We start from the raw sequence: 21,648 nt of genomic DNA, 5'->3' as shown, positions 1-21,648 counted from the left end.
TTGTTAGGGGGAGATAAAAACATTAACGTTCTTGAAGAATGACATGAATTATCGTGGACACCCTCGCTATATCTCATCTCGATCCCATATTCTAAACCATCAAAGTGTTTCTAGGTGCTTTCTTTGCTCTAGCAAAAATGACAAAATTGCATATACCAGTTGCAGACATGCTTGCAAAGATAAATGTAGCCTATGGATGTCATTGTCCTTAGAAGGCATGCTACTATGTGCATCAGCAATTCACTCGCGGGTGTATTGCTGCACCTAGTGGCCAACCCCGATACACCCGTGGATAGCCAATCAATTTGTCTTTGGTCTAAAACGTGTCAGATCAACCAGTTCGAAGGTTCGCTTCCACGGAATTGAAGAAATATGGCACAAACGAATCCCTTCCTCGATTACTGTCTCATGAGAGAATCATGGCACAAACGAATCCCTTCCTCGATTGTTGTTTCAATCATTTCCATCTCATGAGATTAATCCAGGTTACTCCCGAGACTTGAAGTTCTCGGTCCAGCTAGTTTGGATGAGATATGAAATTGGAATGAAATTATCATCGATGACGCTTTACTTGTATGGTAGCTACCGATATAAATGAAAAGTAACAGTATCAAACTGCGTTTTGTTGATTAGTGACAAAGTAGAATGGATGGGTTAACTGGAAAGACACAATCCATGTCAAATAAGATGAATCAAATAGTCTAGTATAACAGTGCCTTATGGCGCAAGGCTTCTCTCATACAACCTGGATTGATTGCAGCTTATAAACAGAGTTGTAATGTATCTTTGGGATTATGATTCGAAAACTACATGGAAGTTTTGGAATGACTTACATGTACTCATTCAAATGGTTTTGGACTGTTGAACACCTTTTGGATTTAGACGAGGCTTTCACTTTATGGATTTAGAACAATCTGGGCGGATGGTGTACCAATCTAAGTGAATATTTGTCCAGTTAGGGATATATGACCCTGTGTGTACAAATATGAAATTACTAGACTTGAAGTTCATGTCAATGACATGAATCTCAGACTCCTACAAAGCTTGAGAAAACTGCCTTGCACCTGAAGTTGGAAAAACTCAACACTATCTTGACCTAAAGTTTCGAGCATGGTTTTGACAATATACTGGTTCATCAGTCGAACTACACCCAGAAGGTGTTACCCCTGAGTATACCCATATAGCGTCAAAAGAAACCTTTGTTGAGATTATGAAGACTAAAGCTCCATATCTAAGTGCATTTTCAGTTTATTGTACTTAGCTCAAAACACTAGATCAAGCATCTTAGTTATTGATAATGTTTTGGCATAAAGCAGCACTGCGCCTGTAGGCATGCATTAAGAAACAATTCTAAAGCCCATGACTTTCAAAGCCTAGTGAATGGTGAAACACAAGACTTTTTAACAACATTAAAGAGAAGAAAGGATTTTGAGATTCATTACCCTTGAAGCACATCCTTGTTTACAAAAGGGATTCACCCAAGTGGAGGGTCTTCAAGTCATCTCCTAGCTCCTTAGATCTTCCATGTGATTTTCTTCCCTTTTGATGCTCCTTTGGTCCTTGAGGATGTAAGGAAAGGAACTCCAAAAATATCAAAAGTTTGGTGCCTCTAAGTCTCCACACCAAGGATGATGATGTGACGATGAAATGGATTACCTAGAGAAAGTTGGATGCTAGTGAACTCCTAGGAAGGCTGGCCTCTATAGAGCAAAAGGAGAAAAAGTTTCTCTTCTTTGCCTTAGGAAAACCATAGTGAGAGAATGGCTATAAAGATTCCTTTATACCACCTCACATGTGAGTGGTAAACTTGCACTTAACCCAAGTTTGCTACCACTCACCCTATGGCTAGTTTTGACTTTATATTTGGGTTAATTTCCATTTAGTTTTAGTTGTCTCACAACTTAAACTCAATGGACCTTGTGGACCAAAACCCTTTTGGGCCCCAAGACCCGAAACTAACTTAAAAGCCCAATACGAATCTTTCGTGTAATTAATTAACTAATTAATTAATCTTGACCATTCCCAATTAAACCATTTAATTGCCTATCCATCTCATTTATATTTCTTCACTTTCATCCTTACTCAGTGTACGATCTATTAGGTTCCAATTAGCGAGGTAGTGGGCAATTGTTACTCTTAACGATTGATTGTGAATTGAAACTACATTTTAATTCTCCCTTTGATGAAGATTAGTGTTTGCTAATCTTCAGGGCTTCCACAAACCATGAGTGACACCTAGCAGTATGTCATGGCTACCCAAGCTAAGTAGAAGTGGTTGGAGAACCTATCCAGTTACAATTACAATGCAATACGGTCATTCTCTAATACAATACTCTTAATCACATTATTTTAGTGATAGTTTGTTTCATGTCTACTATCTAATGTGATACTTCTCTATATGATTCAATTGAATATGATTTAGAACAAACTTCTTAAGTCATATTCGTACGCTTTGGCCAAAGACTCCCAAATCATATCTCAGAGTAGTCTCCCTCCATCATGGAAGGTTAGAGATCCCTTGTTGTGCATTCATATGCTTATATGACTAGATAACTTGACCCCAACAATGTCGTGTACACTCTCGATGGAATGCCTTTGAAATGATCAAAGATCAAGGACCTAACCATCAGACATCTATGATGCCCCAGGTCAAAAGATTACTTTGTATATTGCAACTTATGAGTTCTTACATGACATGTATGTTCGAACTCTCTTTTGATCGTAGTTCAGTGTACTCAGTTACCTTTTGAGCACCTATGTGTTTGTCTTAGTGTCCAACACTAAATGACTTGAGACTAGTCATACCAACACTTAAGTTAACAAAACACATACTAACCTTAGCGGATATTCAATGCCCAATTGGCAATCCTATGGCTAGGAAAGTTTTAAGAATGAACATAAGAGAAAGGTCTCGTTAATCTAACTTACTTAATCACTTCTCTCTTAGATTAAATACATTCCTTGGATTCCCTTATTGCTTACACACATAATACAATAAATAGTGATTAACAATAAGCTTTGCTCTTTATTAAACATATAATAGTTTAACACAATAAGTATTCCAAAAGTTATTACATCAAATGAGTGGCTTTGTGGGCATACTTCCAACAATGGGGTGATTAAAATATAATTTTTATTCATGCCAACATATATGTGAGACCTACACTTGTTTGACGAGTTGACTAACGAATATATGATATTGCAATTAAATCGTAACTCGGTGTATGACATTGTAATTTTTTGAAGATGAAGTATGAAGTTGAAATGCACCCAAATTTAATGATGCAAAATATGATTTATCCAAACTTAGACGATGTGTCACCTAATTTCGTTGTCAAGTGAGGCGAACACAACAATCTTTCAATCTGGTTGGTGGTTTCAAGTTGGGATCTAGGGCAAATGGCGCCCATCTCTCCTGAATCATATGTTGCTTTCCAAGTCCCAAAGAAACAGTAAGAGGAAAAGCCAACGACAAATAACACCATTTAACTACAATTTAATTTCGATTTCAGCTACTCAACAAGAAAATGCTGGAGATGGATAAATGCTCTCGATGATTTCAACAAATTATGGAATAGAAAGAGACATTGTCCAAGGACACTATTGTCATTAAACCTCCAGCACCCAACCAACATTCATCACTACATCCCACGCAAACAATAAGAACGTCTGCTTGCTAATATGGTATAATGATATTTTTTTTCTATTGTAAGTGAAAAATATTAAATTTAATTATAGTAAAAAACGAATGTAAATTACATTATTATAGTAAAATTATTGTTATATTTAACTCATTTATCAGTCATTTGGCTCTGTATGTCAACTCAAAAATCGAGTTTTTAAATAAAAATCAGGACAGGTTTGTCAATTCGATTTGCAGATTGATAATACAAGCCATGGGCCTTGAGATGGAATCCATGGCCGCCGCGATCGGCGTCTCGGTTCCGGTGCTCCGCTTCCTCCTATGTTTTGTAGCCACCATCCCCGTCAGTTTCATCTGGCGACTCGTCCCCAGTCCACCCGCCAAGCACCTCTACGCCTTCGCTTCCGGCGCTCTCCTCTCGTATCTTTCATTCGGATTCTCTTCGAACCTCCATTTCTTAGTCCCAATGCTACTCGGCTATGCTTCCATGGTCTTCGCCCGAAACCATTGCGGAATCATTACCTTTATCCTGGGCTTCGGCTACCTCATCGGCTGGTACATTTACGAAACACAAAAACTAATATTTGACCCAATGAGTAATTTCTGAACAATTTGATTGGTGATCGAATTTTGTGAGAAAAAATTGATGGGTAGTGTTATTTTGAATTGGTGGTTTTGTAAGTTTCGTAGTTTATAAAAAAAAAAATTAATTAGTTTTCTAAAGCTTGTGATTGACTGGATAGTTCGTGTTGGTTTATTGGTATGTTTATGTTATGATCTGTAGTGTTATTAATTTTCTTTTTGTTTTAAATATGGATGGTCGAATTTGACAATGCATAATGAATTTAAATTAATTCGTGTTTTTTTTTCCTTATAACCTGTTAATTTCTTGAAAATTCTGGTTCTTTACGTTCTAAGTTTTACAGATCTGACTTGTCCCAAAATTATGTCTTTTAACTCTTTTTATCAATTGTGGTGCTCTTTTTTTACGTTTCAATCACTTGTGATGTTGGGGAGAAACTATGATTGCATATTTAACAGTATGTGAATGGTATACCGATCTTTGTGTTCTTCATTGACGTAACATTGTTTCGTTAATGTTTGACGGTCTTGAAGTGATAACAACATCTATATGCGATAATTTTTAATGTTTATCTATCTAGAGATTTATAAAAGTTTTGTTTCTGAATTCTTGATCATTCATATACATTTGTCTGTATGTGTAGCCATGTATTTTACATGAGTGGGGACGCATGGAAGGAAGGAGGAATCGATGCAACTGGTAAGCACTATGTCAGCCTTTCTAGTCGGCTTGCGTTTCCTCCTTTATTATCTGCTGTTTTGTAGGTTGCAATGAGTCTCGTTCTCCTGTAAGAAAATGGCAAGTTCTGTTTTTGGTCCTTGATGACTTCCGTTTCTTTTTATTTTTTACTAGAATTTATGGACTCTTCTATTGAATTCTTAACATGACTAAAAATGTATATATTGGAACATTACTAAAATTCATGCACTATTATTTGTTATGCGCGTCAGTTAAGCTTGAATTTCCTTCTCATACTTAGGGGCCTTAATGGTTTTAACACTGAAAGTCATCTCATCTGCAATCAATTACAATGATGGGGTATTGAAAGAGGAAGGTTTGCGTGAGTCTCAGAAGAAAAACCGGTTGATTAAGTTACCCTCTTTGATCGAGTACCTTGGCTACTGCCTCTGCTGTGGTAGTCACTTTGCTGGTCCAGTTTATGAAATGAAGGATTATCTTGACTGCACCGAAGGAAAAGGGGTATGCTTATTATGTACCAAGTGTCTTCCTTTCTTCTTAGTTTTGTTTTCTTAAGGTTGACCCATCTCATAAGTTGGCTTTTATTAATTATCATTTTCAGATATGGAGCTGCTCAGATAATGGACCATCTCCATCACCCTATGGAGCAACAATTCGAGCTCTTCTCCAAGCTGCATTCTGTATGGCCTTGTATGTATATTTGGTACCCCAATTTCCTTTGTCAAGATTTACTGAGCCCATATACCAAGAATGGGGTTTTTGGAAACGACTAAGCTACCAGTATATGTCCGGATTCACAGCGAGGTGGAAATATTATTTCATTTGGTCAATATCAGAGGCTTCTATCATTCTTTCTGGTCTCGGTTTCAGTGGCTGGACAGAGTCCTCACCACCAAAACCTCGGTGGGATAATGCAAAAAATGTTGATATTATAGGTGTTGAGTTTGCAAAGAGTTCAGTTCAGTTACCACTTGTTTGGAACATACAAGTCAGCACCTGGCTTCGTCATTGTGAGCATCTCTCTTCCTTCCTAAGTTTTCTTTTTGTCAGTAACATGCAATCCATATTTTTGTTTTGTTTAAATATTTTCCCAGGAAAATACTTTTGCATATCCAAACAATGAATCCTAGTTAGGACCGAGTTGTATTCATTTTTAAGATCTCTATATGCAACGAACTATATGAGTAATTGGTCCTGGTATCAATATTTGAAGTTTGGTATCTGGTCACTAGTTTCTTCAGTTTTGTGCCTGTTGCATTTAATGGCTGAAATTTTTCTAAATTATTAGTATATTATGAACATGAAACAAAAGATGACTATTCACTGTTCAATTATCTAATATATTATTCTTCTGTAGATGTGTATGAAAGGCTTGTTAAACCCAGCAAGAAGGCTGGTTTCTTCCAGTTGCTGGCTACACAGACCGTCAGCGCTGTTTGGCATGTGAGTGTAAACCGTCTTACCCTCATCCTGAATGTGTGTTTTTATCTTTTGCTGATTTTATGTCCATTTTAGATTTTGTTTCTTCAAACAATAGCTCTGCTACAAATGCTTTCATAGGTTCTCTGCTTCTCTTAGAGGATCTATTGGCATTCATTCTGCGGAGTGGATTTGGCTGTCCATCTTTTATACTTGAAAAAAAAAACTGAGAAAAAAAAAAAATAAGGAAAAGCGGTCAACTACTACCAGATAATTAACCAGTTCACAGTTCTCTTCAAAATGTCATATAAACAATTTCCTCGTGTAGCTATGATGTGTGGACTTTGTTACACTGTAGTGTTCTTTCTCTAATGGGGATGCTGGGACTGAATGTTATAGGGCACCAAGAGGATGATTTTCTCTTCCTATAGCCAAGGTTCTAAAAGATGCTAGGCGCTAGTCGGGCGGCGGGCTGGGGCCTAGCGCCTAGGTGGACTAGGCAGATTTAAGTAAATCTATTGTATTTCGTGTAAATAAGTGTCTGTTTGTACTTAAAATATATATAATTTCATCATAAACTAGAAAATAAAATGTTATATATATTATGAAGTATTAGAACATAATGAAAACATGGGGAGCAAACATATAGTGTGTGTTTATTTAAGTGTTCAATAAGCTCATACAATTTATTGGAAACAATAAAATGCAAAAGGAAAGTTATCTATTTTCTATCTAAGTGAGTTGCAACCTAGGCGGGTCTGGGCGGGCTACGCGGGTGCCTAGGCAGTCTAGGCGGGCGCCTCAGCAGGTCTAGGCACCCTTTCTTAATTTTCAAACGCCTAGGCATTAATCGGGGCAGTGGCCAGCCGCCTAGCGCCTAGGTAGAAATTTTTAGAATAGTGCCTGTAGTAGAGTATTGAGTAGCAATTGGATTTAAAATTAAAACTCGATGCAAGATGGGGAAAGGATGTGATATTGTGATGGATTTTGAGCCCCCCCCGTCCCACACATTTTTATAGTTTTACTTAGTATTAACTTTTTATTTTCTTCTCATAAAAAAGTATTAACTATTTATACTATCAGATTGGACAAATGATATTTTCGCATTTAGTCACTTTTAATTCTTAGGTTTCAATCTAATCATTATGTGGCAAATTTCAATCTTTAGGTAACTTACATTGCTTAATGCATTTTACGCTTACATTTTTTGTTTAAGTTTTGTGCCTTTAACAAATACAAGGCGAAAAATAGGTGGCTGGGTAGAATTTGGTGGGGTGGGGATGGGGTAACAACATGCCCTCCAGTTTTGTATTTTCATGTCACCACTTTTGGCTCCGAAAAGAACTCTGTGACTTGTGTTATTTTAAATGTAATTACGCTTTTTGTGTTATTTCATGTGTTCCTATAGTTTTTTAGTTGTGCCAATGTTTGGTTTGGTGCTCATTTGTGTTCAAATTGCTAAAGTGAAATGATATTTTTTTGGGTGGAAGGGTACTTGTAATATTAACGTAATAATTTCTTATCATCCACCACTCAGCGTCGTCAAGCCAATTTCCCAAAATTTATGCTTGTGCCCATTTTCTCTTCGACTAATTACTCGGCTTACTTTTTGTTTCAAACCCTTATGTTCTCTTATCTCCAGAATATGTTTTGATTTTTCGCACGTTTCAAACTTGAATTATCTGTATCGTATTGGTTATTTTCCAAACTGCAGGGCCTCTATCCGGGGTACATCATATTCTTTGTTCAGTCAGCATTGATGATTGCTGGATCAAGAGGTATTGGTCTTTCTGCTTCTAATTCACTAGTTATTTCTTTGTTTCATTAAATTGCTATCTACCTGTGAAGGGTAGGTGCTTTAATAAGCAAGCATGTACTAATTATTTGTTCTTTAAGATAATTAATCTGTATCATTTTCTACCTTTTCCGCAAGCAGTGATTTACAGATGGCAGCAAGCTGTACCTCCAACTATGGACGTTGTTAAGAAGATATTGGTGTTCATCAACTTTACTTACACTATCTTGGTTCTGAACTACTCCTGTGTTGGTTTCATTGTTAGTGCTCTCTCTCGCTCTCTCTCGCACATGCAGACATGCCATTTTTAGACACACACATGAACATGAACACATGTGATTTAGACACATTAATACGAGCACGTCATCCAAACATACCATGAACACATGACACACACATGTACATGTACACATACCACCCTCCGATGCTTTAAAGTTTCTCATGCGTTGGTCTCACATGGTACAGGTATTAAGCCTTCACGAAACACTCGCCTCATATGGAAGTGTGAATTTCATCGGGACCATTGTTCCCATAGCATTGATCCTACTGAGCTATGTAATAAAACCTCCAAGGCCTGCGAAATCAAAGGCTCGGAAGGAAGAGTGAGGTTTGTCAGCTGCAATAGCATTCGCTACGCGTTGGAGTGCTTGGAATGAGATAAGAAGGCGCTTCGTTTCCAAGTTTACTTCGCCTTGTTTTGAACGATTGTAACATCTGTTCTACCGGCAACGTTGATTATGTTAACATCTGAATCAATGTTTATTTGAGTAGAGCATCTGTTTCATCTTTTGTAGCGTCGAACTCAGTAAGCGAAATCACGCTAATAACGAACTAGAAGGCTGTTGTAGTCGTTCAGAAAATAGCTGTCCAAACAGATGTTACTTGAGAGACAATTTGGAGGACATAGGTTTGATGTATAATTGCATAACGCACCGATGTCGGTTTTAGAGTCGAACTTTTGTTGATCCTGAGGGGTATTTTTGTCGGAAAATGGTGAGTAGAACTCGAATCGACAACCAAAAAATTTGTTTTCCACATTCAATTAAATAATAGTAAAGATTCTTCAATTTTAACTTAATTGGAGCAATCGTCTTATAACTAAATAACTATGACCATTGGTATCTTAACTTCTCAAAATGTGCAACTATGGTTTTTTTTGTCAAATTTGTTAGAATTTCCGTCAAAACGAGTTATGTTGGAATAATTATTGCTACAATTGGGTTAAAGTTAAGAGATCACTTCTTCAATTGAGTTAAAGTTGGGGAACCATTTCTATAATTTTCTCATTTAGTTTCCCATATTTGCTTCTTGATTCAGTCTCATGTGTGTGGTGAATCATTTTGACGGAAGTTTTAACAGTTGACGAAAATGACTATAGATGCACGTTTTGACCAATTAAAGGACTAATAGTTATGAATTTTTAGTTGATGAATCATTACTCTAATTAGGTTAAAGTAGAGAGACTATTGCTCTAATTATGTTAAAGTAGAGAGACCATTGCTCTAATTGGGTTAAAGTTAAGAGACCATTGCTATGATTTTCTTTTAAAACTCTTATTATGCTCCCGTGTATTTTATAGACGAATTTTGCCGGCAAATCCTTATTTAAAGATTCAATGATCAAGATATAACAATAGAATTTACATCTAGTTAAAGACACTTTCTTTGTTTTTGGCCCTGAAGGTTTTAAATTAGAATAGATGTGTTAACCAATGAGATTGCAGAGACGGCTTTGGTGTGCAAATGGGATCCGGCTTCTTCGTCCTCCTAGTTCCCATACACTTCCATCCTTTTTTATTTTGCACGGTCATAGTTAAGTCACGTTATCATTTTATATTAATTTTTTTAATAGAGATAATAAGATAAACAATAGTAATATAAACTGTTGACGTGCCTTAACCGTAACCACACAAATAAAAAAGGATAAAAGTATATGGAAACTGGGAGAGCAGAAAAGACAGGTCCGCGCAAATGACAGATGACAATATTGTTATTATATCAAATTCAACCATGCACGTCTGCAACTCGCCTTCTATAAAATATAATAATTTTTTGCTTCATACAATAAAAACCAATTATTTTCTATTGAACAATGACAGTATTGTCCCTCAGAACCAACCACGTTTAGGCAACCAGACAGGTGCCAACTGGCTGAAATTTTCTTTCTGCTAAGTTTTCCTTGACGTGTTCTGCTTTTCAATTCTATGTTGCTTTCCTCTTTCAATTATGTGACAGGCGAGAAGAATTTTTATGTCATGGATTTATTGTTATCGTGCCGTTCTGTATTAATGATGTAAAGATGTGTATTTTTTTGCACAGAGCTTTGTGCTCGGCTACATATTGGAAATACAAGCATGTTGAATTATGTGTTGAAATCACTAACTTTGCACATGTCTTTGTGCTCGGCTACATACTGAAGATACAAGTATGTTGGATTATGTGTTGAAATCATTGAACAGTGTGTCGTGTGTCCTCCCCTGGTCGGATCGAAGGCGAAGACTGACAAAGTTCATCATTCAATGGTGGGGTGGTTATAGAAAAGAAGGTCTCGCCCAACAAGTGGTAGATTTTGATGGGTCTCACTTTGATGCTGGGGAGATCCATAGATTTGGATAAAGTCTTGCCCACAAATAGAGGAAGAATACGCATGCTAGCGTGCTAGTGCTTACACAGTTGATCAAAGTACATAACCCTATTATTAGCACAAAAATCAAAATGTATGTACAAGTATCATATAAGTTGCTTTAAGAAAAGAAATAGATAGCCGTATCGTATAATCTTTTCTTACATTAATTTCTTTTGTTTTGGTGTTGGATTGTGAGTTTACATCAACACACATAACGACAATCTTGAACAAGAAGTAAAAAAGGGTTAAAAGGTCTGAATACTGCATGTAAAATGCTTATTGTTATTTGCCATTTTTGGTTTTGTTTTACCTTAAAATCGAAATATTTTCCTCTTTTTCTTTTGTCCCTCTCGTCACGTAAACTGATGCGGATTTCCCTTTTCCCCCCTCTTTTTCTTTCTTTGTATATTTATCAGATGGATTTATTCCCTTCACTCGCTTCACTTTCTCTGCTGGCCATTAGTTCTCACTCCTTTTTCTTTCCCGTTTTCCTTTGTTTTCTATATAGCTTTGAGTAGATCTCAATTTCCACTCCGCTTCTCTCTCACTTAGATAAAGTTTTGATCATGTTTTCGTCACTCGTCTCACTTAGTCTGTAGTTCTTCTCGCCTAATCCTCTATTCCCTTTTGCTATTCTCGTTGATAGAAAAAAGGCTGTTTGTATTACTTGAAACTGTTGTTTTGGTTTTGCATCATTTCTTCTTAATTCTCTCACAATTGGGTTTTCTTTGATACGACCGTAGGGATCGAAAGGTTCTTTCTTCTCTATTGGGTTACTTTGAATCCAGGCAAAGAACATCGAACGAAAACTCTCAGCTTCTCTTGAGGTTCCTTGTTCAAGTAGTTTTCTTTTTTATTGGTCTTTTAGCCTAAGAGGATCAAGAAATAGATTATAGATCGAGCCGTGAATTCAAAGAAGAACAAAATGTTTTCTTCGGAAAGTAATCGCTCTGTTGACGATGGCAGCGGAGGTCCCGATAGCGCAGACTTGGAAATCAGGCCAGGGGGAATGCTGGTGCAAAAACGAACCGATGAGACAAATCCTAGTGCTGTTTCAATCCCCACAATCAAAGTTAGAGTCAAGCATGGCTCTTCGTGCCACGAAATTCAAATCAACTCCCAAGCAAGCTTTGGTACTACGCCAAAATTTCAAATCCAACTTTTGTTTTGGTTTTTTGATTGGAAAGAAACAATTAAATTGTTTTGTTAATTGAATTTGGTTTTCGAATTTGCAGGGGAATTGAAGAAAATGTTGGCAGAGCGAACGAAGTTGCACCATCTGGATCAGAAGCTGATATACAAAAAGAAAGAGAGGGACTCCAAAGAGTATCTTGATGTGGCAAGAGTTAAACAAGGATCAAAGATCGTGCTGGTGGAGGACATTTTAGGCAGAGAAAAAAGGTGCCTAGAGTTGCTCAGAAATTCAAACGCAGAGAAATCTTCGAAATCCTTAGCCGAAATCAACTTGGAAGTGGACAAGCTTGCAGGCCAGGTAATTAAAATGAATCATATTTTAATATGCCGGGAAAGGAATTCGAACTTGGACGCAAGGCTGCAATGACGAACTGGCCTAACCGATATCTACTGAATTGTTTTTATTAATTTTGTTTCTGTTGTAAATAGGTCACAGCGTTGGAAACAACAGCTTCTACAGGTGGGAAAGTTTCCGAGACGGATGTGGAGAATTTGACTGAGCTTCTGATGATGAAGTTGATTAAACTGGATGGAATTGTTGCCGCCGGCCATCTAAAATTGCAGAGAAGAGTGCAGGTATTATAGACTTATGTACGTTTTAAATGTCTTTTACTTGCACATTGTTGGTACTATTCTAATTGTTGGTTTATGAACTTGAAGGTGACAAGAGTTCAGAAGTACATAGAAATTCTGGACATGTTGAAGCATCAGAGCTCCAAATCAAGCGGCAATGGGGCAAAAATCAAATTGCAGCAACAAGAAAATCCAACTGGCCACATGCCAAAGGACTCAAAACCGACGCAGAAACAGCGCGTGCATTGGAAGCTAGAAAATTCAGTACGAAAAAATCCAGTGATGCAGCAGCAACAACAGAAGAATTCTGAGTCTGTTGCGGTTACAACAAAATGGGAAACTTTTGATTAAAACCAAAAGGGCTAATTACAGTTATACTTTTGGGGTTGGCTCTTTGTAAATCTGTAAGCAACTTACGGTGGACGAGTTAAACAAGGGAAGAGGAATAAAAGAAGTACAAAACTCAAAATGGAAGTTGTAATATGGTTGCTTCCATTGAAGTTGTTATGATTGTTTTTATTTTTATTTTTTTCATACCAACGACATTCTACTCTGCAAAGAGCGAGATTCATGTTTTGAGTATGTAACGATTGAGAAATAGAACCATGAGTTAATCATCTTAGGGTGATCCTTTTGTTGACGGATGCTCCTATTACATGTAATTTTTGAAGGATGAGAACCATGTAGCATCTATATCTAGTCTATAGCCAATGTGATTACGCTCATGTCTGCAATGTTTGTTTTGTTGTTAATTTGGCATAATGCCAAAAATCCAAGTTCCAGTTCATAGCATTTCTATCATCCAAAAATAATTAAATGGAATCTGTCTGTCTATAGGGACCAATGGATTGGACCATTCACCTCATCTTTATTTTTGAATTATTTATAACCTATTTATTTTTCACAAGTGGTTATGATTAAAGGAGAAGTATATGGCATTAAAATATGCAGAACCAGAAAAGATCCTTCTTTTCTGTATTCTGTATGGCTGCATTGCTGCTGCTGGAAATTAAAGAATTGCAGAAAATCATAGTGGAATTGATACCATTCTGATTAATCATACAAAAATAATAGAAAAGCAGGTTTGACTTTAGAAGATGTAATATGATATGGAGCTTCCTGCCAACATGTTCTGATAAAAAAAAAATTAAACAAGATTATCTGCAGATTTACTATCTCAATCAAATTCAGTAAAACATTTAGCAATGTCAAAAATCTCAGACACTGAAGTACTTAATTTCATTTGAATTAATTACATGTTGACAAGTGCAAGGCAAAGTGAGTTAATACAATTAAGATTTCATGTGATTTTTCTTTACTGACCAAACTCAATCGGATCATTATTGAAAAATTTGTATCATACTTAATAGAAAAAAAAGTCGATATTTGCCCGTTGCATCGATCTTTTATAACATGTTAATAGTTTTTTGGTACAACTAAACATCATCGGATTATAAGTTAAAATTGGCACCAAATGCATCAACAATTCATGACTATACTTGGCATGTCAGCCAGGGTCCATAGCTTTATAAATAGAGAAGAAGGAATAGTGAAAGCCGAAGTTGAGAAGAGATCCTCTCCGGATCTTTTCCACCAAGGTCATCAAATCAAATGATTCGGACCTTTGAAATTTCATCTAACGGTCCACCTATTTTGACTTCTTAAAAACCATGATAATTTTTAACCGTTGGATAAAATTTCAAAAGTTCTGATCACGTGATCCGTTGACCTTGGTGGAAGAAAACCAAAGAGGATTTCTTCTCGAAAAGAACAATCAGTTTTTGCTAGTCACATCGGTCTTTTATAACCAGTTAATTTTGTGGTACAATTAAACGTCAGCAAGTTATAGGTTAAAATTGACACCTAATACATCAACATTTCAAAATTAAACTAGGCATGTTGGCCAGGGCCCATGGCTTTATAATTGGAGACCAAGTGGCAGTGAAAGCCGAAGGGAAAAAAGAAAAAGAAGTGGTCACTCTAAGTGGTCACTCTATGATTTACTCGATTGGCCAAATCTTGAGGACATTGAATGAATGAGTGGGACTCAATATCAAGCGTATGCAGTATCAGACAGCAAGAGGGTTAATGAAACTTTTCACTGCAGGGTAAATGTGCTGCGAAAGAACTTATATTGAATGAGTTCATCATTAATATGATATCTAGGGCTAAGAGTACTAGATCATGTATAACACTATTTTCCTATATCATGTATAAGTGGCGGGACGTCCCAATGACAGTAAATCTATTTCATAAAATTCTCTCATTCTGCATAGGCACAATTATTAGTGAACTTGATGAACATTTGTATTGATTACCTTTGAACCAAAAATTGTATGCTTCTATGGCGGACATGAGAAAGGTAATTTTTTTTTCAGATTTTTCCGATTAGAGTGAGACACATGGTGAGATTTTATCAGTGGATGCAAAAATGCTGAAATTGGCTTCTATCACAATAGCTAAGGGTATTTACTTGCACACATGAAATCCGAAATCCTATTTCACGATAACACTTATATCAGAAACAAACGAACAAAAGAAAAGAGAGTCCAAACGAATGTCGCAGCTGGAGCCCAAAATATGCATGGCCCTACTATTTGCCTACATATGATGAACAAGCCCAAATGTTTGGTTCTCAATTTTTATCTTCTAAATGCTTCTACGTTTTTTGGCCGATAACCGAACTTTGATGTGTAGTTTTACTCGCGTGATTTCTCATTGTCCATACAAGTTCCTGTTTCGTGTTTGTTATTGAATTGAAATTATCTTGATTGAATTGATTCACAATAATATATATATATATATATATATATATATATATATATATATATAAGTCAATTAACTTCGAGTACAAGTAAACATAAGCCCACAGGAATTTATAAAACCTAACTCATTTAGGATCTTATATAGATTCTCCTATATTAACAGCCCCCTGCAAACTTGGTGGTCTCGAAGTGACAAGTTTGGAACGTAAGAGCTGAAAGAGAGGCTTGGAAACACCTTTGGTGAGAACATCGGAATGGAGCCATCCACGTAACCAAATAAGTTGTTACCCAGAAGAAACGGCTTCGTCTAACTAAGCCAATGGATGTAGTTGAAGTCAGTGAGTTTGAGAAAGTGAGCAACATTAGGACTGGAGAGAAGGTCCAGTGATGGTAGATGAGGAAGAAGGTTGAATGGCCATGGGAGAAAAAGGGTTACGGCAAGGAAGGGAATAGGGGGAACGGTCTGGGGTTAGGGAATTTAGAGAAAAACTAGGAGTGTAACAGGAAGGGGAAACCTAAACGATTGATACCATATTGAATTGTAATTGTCTTGATTGAATTGACTTTCACAATATTACAAATATATATACAAGTCAATTGACTTGGAGTACAAGTTAACCTAAGTCCACAAGAATTTATAAAACCTAACCCATTTAGGATCCTATACAGATTCTCTTATAACATTTGTACTGTACTGGTCCTACAGGATACACTTTCCAACTTATCGATTTGTCGTACTAATAAAAATAAAATGCTACTTGTATTGCCATGAGAATAAGATGTTCAATTAGCCTAACTACTAGATAAATATATTGTATATGCTGCCAAACAATAGACGGCCGGGTAGAGTTTATGGAGATATTTTGTGATGTTGATATATAGTGCCATGAATTAAGATGCATGCATCGTCATTGTTTGTCTGAATCTGACCTCAAAGGAGTAACAAATGCATGCATGCTGCAGCCATGCACTCCACTCCATGGGTATTAAAATGGAGAATAGATTTATAAAAACCAAGCTTATGCCAAATCAGTTGGACCATTTCAGCAAATTGCACAGTTATTTTATCAATAAAACACTTTTTTAAACACGTCACAAGTTATTATTGAAGGTGACATCACTAGGACTAGTACTGAGAACATGAAAGAATATCTTCTCACCCATAGGTGCACTGATCATAAACAGTACTTTTTTTGGTTAAAACGTAGATAGGGAGTGTGATTAACTGAATTCTTTAATATATTTTAACTTGTAAGCTCATTTATAGAGCTCATTACACAGGCTCTTAGAGCAAATTTCACTCCCTCTAAAGAGGGTGTATTGCATATAAAAATTGACAGGCTTTGGTTGATTCTCAAATTCAAATGTATTCAATATAAACTTTTTAAGGAGTCAACAATAGTTACGTGTCTTGTAAAAAGACTTTTTTATGACTTCTAACAAGTCTATGAAAATCTAGTGGTATTCAATTTATGATTTTTTTGTGAATCTACAAAAATAAGGTGTATTTATAATTTCAATTATTTTAAAGAATTTTAATAAGTCATGGATTTTGATGGACTTCGTGTGCTTTTAAGGTAAGTTCTTTTATCCTAACAAATCCAACCTCCCCTTAAGATTTTGATGGCTTTTATTTTTCTCAATTTTCTGAGGATATACTCCACCATCCATCAAAATACAACAATTATCATTCCCACCACTTCAACACCATGTTGTCACCGCCACCTTTCCATGAACATCTCCTTCATTCCCATTGCCAACATTGTCATCGTAGCCGCTGCCACCATATTGCCATGAGCATCATTGCCAACCCTACGATGATTGCCACATTTACCACCATCACCATGATTGCCACCTTTACCACTATTATTACCACCCCATCACCACCGCCCCCAACATCTTTACCATTTCAATAATGAATACTAAAAATAATGCTTATTAATAAATTGTCATTAAAAAATTCACGACAATCCACTTATTCTAAAATTTTCTATTGAACTCTAATATTCTGCGAAAGTCTATCATTTAACTCGTTTATTTTATACAAAAGTATATCATTAAAAGTCTATATACGGATTTTTATTGAGTTTATAATAGTCAGTAAAAGTCTACTAAATCTAGCTAAGTTAAATTTTAGCTAAAAAGACTAAAAACCAAGTTAAGGAGTGTGATTAGAGATGAATGCTTCCAACTTTTCTCTAATTCTAGCTTGGAGCTTATTCATAGGCCCCATTGAAGATGCTCTGATATGCATGAATAATCCAACATGCAGTACATTTGAACAAAATCTAAACTATAAAGAGAAGAACTCAAACTTGTATATAGACAGAAGCACACTACTCTAACCAACTCCGATACGCCCAAATTTGGTCCAACATATGTGGTATATGTCAATGCAAATTTCCGTCATCTTCAGTCTTGACGAAAATGCACCTGCAAAACAATCAACACCTTTGATCAAAGACCTAAGCCTCATGGGCCCACGAGGTGGGGGGGCTAGGCCAATGGATCTTCGATGCCTAAGTCAGTTTCTCTTAGAGAGTAAAGTGTTTAGAGCTTTTTAGGGGTAGCAAAAGTTTTGAAAATTTGGTAGAATATGGGGTATTTAGAGGGATAGAGCCGGCCACAATGTTAGGGTTTTACCGTACACGTGGTGGCATCCTATTGGCCAAGGTGTTTATGGAGAAATATTCTCAAAATATTCTCGAGATATTAAATAGGAAATAATATCTTGAGATAATGGTGTAATTATCCCTAATTTATTTAAATTGGGATTACTTACTTGATTAGAATCTTCAATTGGGAATGTATTAAAGATAGGATTTGGGTAATTAATCCTTATCTTTAATGCTTTGACTTTTCCTTTCCAAGGGCAGGTGAGCTGTGGCCAATCGTATTCAGTTGCTTGGACCTTCAAGGATGTGAGCTGCGTTTGTGCATATATGAGAATCCTGCCCATTTATTGAGGCCAATCTTGTCTTTCTTGAATAAAAATCTACGTGTCATCTCTAGAATATTTGGGATTATTTTGGGCTCCAAATGCCTCCACACATACTGGGCTGCACACATGAAAGGATAGTAGGTGTAGAAATCCCAAGTTGCTTGGGCTTGTAGAGTTATTTCCCAATTTGAACTTGATCTCCTTTCTAGTTTTGGAGATAGGTTTTTTCTCGGAAAAGGAAACCAATTACCCCCAAGACCTATGTAATTCTGCCTTTAGCAGGGGATTAAATAAATTTGGAGAGCAATCATGATTCCAACAAGGAAGAGAAACCAGAGGAAAATTTTCTTCCCCCTCCCTTAGCTTTCTTCTTCTCTTGCCCTTGCAAAGAGTTGTCTCTCATTGTTGTTCTTCTTCTCCGTGCCGCACCAAGGTAAGAAAAATTTGAATTTTCCTCTTCTTGAATTTTTTTGGAGTATTGGGACTTGAAAAATTAGCTTAGCGAGGCCAAGGAGGTGAGAAACATGCAGCAAGATGCCACAATGCTATTGGTGGTGTGGCATGGGCCAGGTGGATGCCTCGTCTTGGGCCGAGGTGGCTAGGCGCTAGGGCGCGGAGAGGTAGGCTTAGGCCAGACCTTTAGGGCTGCTGGGCAGGGGCCCGTGCAGGTGAATAGCGAGGGGGAGAGAGAGACCAGCATAAGCATGGTATCTCTGGCTAGTATGCTGGGGTTGAAAGGCTTCAGGCCTTCTGTGATGCACGTTGGGCATGAAGGAAAAAGGGAGAGGAGGGGTGGGCCTCCCCCTGAGTTAGGTCGAGCTACTTGCAAGAGACAGAGGAAGCCGGGTCCTGGGCCATGGGGCTTAGGTTGTCGCTGGGCTCCTGCGGTTGGGACCTGGGTCGAGAGAGGAGGTGAAGGCCGTGGGGCCTGGCACAGGGACGTTGGGCTCGCGGTCATTTATATATATATATATATATATATTTTTTTTTTTTTTGATTATCTTCTCATGAAATGCCTTCTAAACATTTTTCCTCGCATTTTTTTGCAGAGATTTTGACATTGTCTTCCTCCGATCGCAAGAGTGACGAATATCCTCCACCCTTGTGTCATCAAGATGGTTCTTCCGGCAAGGTAGGCTATTTCAAGGCTGTGCATGTCAAATCAATTCCGAAGAGCTGTTTAGGGATTTTCTTGAGGCATACAAGCATGCGATTCCTTCAGGGGTTCGCATGAAGCAGGTGAAAGATGACAGTGGCCATGAACCATGCGGCGAGGGCGCTAATACTAGGAAGAGGGCCATCAAATTCCACCCGTATTACTTTATGTTGGGATTTACTTTTCCCATGAGATACATGCCTGCTCAGTGCTCCCCAAATGTAGTTCATGCGCTGGTGGGATTCTCAAACTTGAGCAGGTTCTTTGATCTTGGCTTGACCATAAATGAGTTCTAGTACTTCTTTGAGATTGGCCACAAGGAAGGTGTGGGGCAACTGAGGTCTCACCATAGGCTGCTTGATGCTTCTTACAAATGTGATCATGAGTGGGCGAGAGACACCTTGGAGGTGAGCGGAGAGTGGGATTCTAACTCTTTTCCTGAGCTGAGTGTCCCAACTACCTTTATCAGTGGTAAGTGAATTGCTTCATTCTTGTCCTACTTGAATTTTTGTTGAGTTGTTCCCTGACTTCAATTTATTGATCGTCATTCTCACTTTGTGTAGATTTGAAGTTTGGCTAAACTCCAAAGACTTCGGTAGATATGAAGAAAGTGTACATTGCCTTGGACATTCCTGCTGAGTACCACGAGTGACGATGACTACTCAGTCATCTTCGTCGGGAGAAAAATGGGCAGCCTCTGAAGGAAGAGATAAAATGGATAAAGGATGTGGCGCTTGCTCATCCAATTTTTGCTGTAGAGCCTGCTGCCAATGAGGGTGGAAAGTAGAGATCTTCCTCACCTGTTTACGAGCATTTGGCCAAGAAGAAGCTAATAACTTCTTCTGCTGCTCGCGCGGGCTCGTCTACTGCTGAGAAGCTCGTCATTGACTTAACTTCTCCAAAGGGGACGAAAAAGTCCGTTGAGCCTTAGCTTGTAAAACCTGCTGCTCCGAAAATGACCACATCCATTGGTGAGAGACTTGCTCAGTGGAAGGGGTCGGTGGTGCCCCTGGTGTCCAGGTTTGTATCGAAGCGTCCGTTTGGTTCGACTTCTAAGAGGTTTACTGCTACGAAGAATGGGAAGGGCGATTCTGCTGCTAAGGTGGTGTTTGGGCCTATTCCTCATTCTTCTGTGACTGACTTATTTGCTGAGAAAAGGAAATCTGCTCGCACGGGCAATTGTGAGAGATCCACTGAGTCTGAGGCTGGAAAGTTTCCAGAGGTTTGTGCGCTGCTGAAGGCCGACCTACTTAAGGACGTCGATGCATACACCAAGTTTGTTGACAGTGTTGGGAAAGTTGTCATCCACTTAGACTTATTTGGGAAGCATCCTGCCTACTTGAGGAAGTCCTCCCTGATTGTTATAATGCAAAAGACTTTGATCCTGGCAGCTAAGTCTATACGCGTTGATCAGGATGCTGTCAAGTGTGCTGAGGAAGTCGAAATGGCATTGGTGGCTCAGCTTCGCTCGGCTACTGAAAAGATCAAGAAGCTCGAAATCTAAACTTGCCATTTTGAAGGGGTCTACTGCCTCTACCCCCACTTCTTTGTAGTTGGAGATCGCTCATCAGGAGGTCGCCCATTTGAATGCTACGCTTAGTGTGACTCATGCGATGTTGGAAGTTGCAGAGAAGGAAGTCAGTCGTGTTTCTCTGGTGGTCGAGGACCTTAAGCGTGTCAATTCGGAGCTATGATCTACTTGTTTTCCTAAGGACGAGGAGTTTAACTTTATGTATGTTGAAGCGTCTCATCTCAAGAAGGTTGCCAGTAAGCTTAAGCCCAAGGAAATGGATTTGCAAGGTGCGCTCTTTGCTAGCGAGAACCTGAAAAATGAACTGGATGAGCTGCAGGGTGCTCATATTGGGCTTGTTGAAGAGAATATGCAGTTGAAGAAAGAGAAAGTTGGTCACAAAATGGTGTTTGCTTCTTGTTAGGTTGATTTCTACAAGGTTGGCTATGTAAACCATCTTTAGGGTAGGCCGTCAGATTATGAGTTTTCCTTGTTTTCCGAGAAGGACTTTGAGACTTTCCCCATTTCCCCAGTTCATCTGCTTGATTTCTCGTTTAAGGCTGCCTTTGGTGGAGTAGTTGAGGGTCAGGCAGTCTAGGTAGTGGCGGTTGAGGATAAACTGATGGAAGCTTTGGCTGCTAAGAGTGGTGCGGCTGCTGAGTCGAGGAACCAATGGTTGCGCAGGCTGCCAATAAGTAGTCTTTTTGCTTAGACTTAGGAATGTTCTTATTTTCCTTTATGTTCT

The 21,648-nt window shown here is 38.0% G+C and overlaps 2 protein-coding genes across 2 annotated transcripts; both read left to right on the top strand.

Moving 5' to 3' along the window:
* The first annotated feature begins 3,837 nt into the window (after window positions 1–3,837).
* On the top strand, window positions 3,838–8,925 carry LOC103954094 (lysophospholipid acyltransferase 1-like). Its single transcript, XM_009365898.3, has 8 exons — window positions 3,838–4,198; window positions 4,870–4,925; window positions 5,206–5,426; window positions 5,527–5,935; window positions 6,283–6,368; window positions 8,059–8,122; window positions 8,281–8,399; window positions 8,605–8,925. Exons 1-8 carry the CDS (start codon window positions 3,897–3,899, stop codon window positions 8,743–8,745), a joined length of 1,398 nt encoding a protein of 465 aa, XP_009364173.2. The 5' UTR covers window positions 3,838–3,896; the 3' UTR covers window positions 8,746–8,925.
* A 2,250-nt stretch (window positions 8,926–11,175) lies between these two features.
* Window positions 11,176–13,315, top strand: LOC103931842 (BAG family molecular chaperone regulator 1). The gene is made up of 4 exons (XM_009341376.3): window positions 11,176–11,897; window positions 12,000–12,256; window positions 12,388–12,534; window positions 12,619–13,315. The coding sequence occupies exons 1-4, from the start codon at window positions 11,690–11,692 to the stop codon at window positions 12,880–12,882; spliced, it is 876 nt and encodes a 291-aa protein (XP_009339651.2). The 5' UTR covers window positions 11,176–11,689; the 3' UTR covers window positions 12,883–13,315.
* Window positions 13,316–21,648: the final 8,333 nt, after the last annotated feature.

Source organism: the organism of the source record quoted next, unplaced genomic scaffold (genome assembly GCF_019419815.1).
Source record: "Pyrus x bretschneideri cultivar Hongxiangsu unplaced genomic scaffold, Pyrus_bretschneideri_v1 Contig3, whole genome shotgun sequence".
Taxonomy (NCBI): Eukaryota; Viridiplantae; Streptophyta; class Magnoliopsida; order Rosales; family Rosaceae; genus Pyrus; species Pyrus x bretschneideri.
Note: the sequence above shows the minus strand (reverse complement) of the source record. Positions and strands in the feature narration are given on the sequence as shown.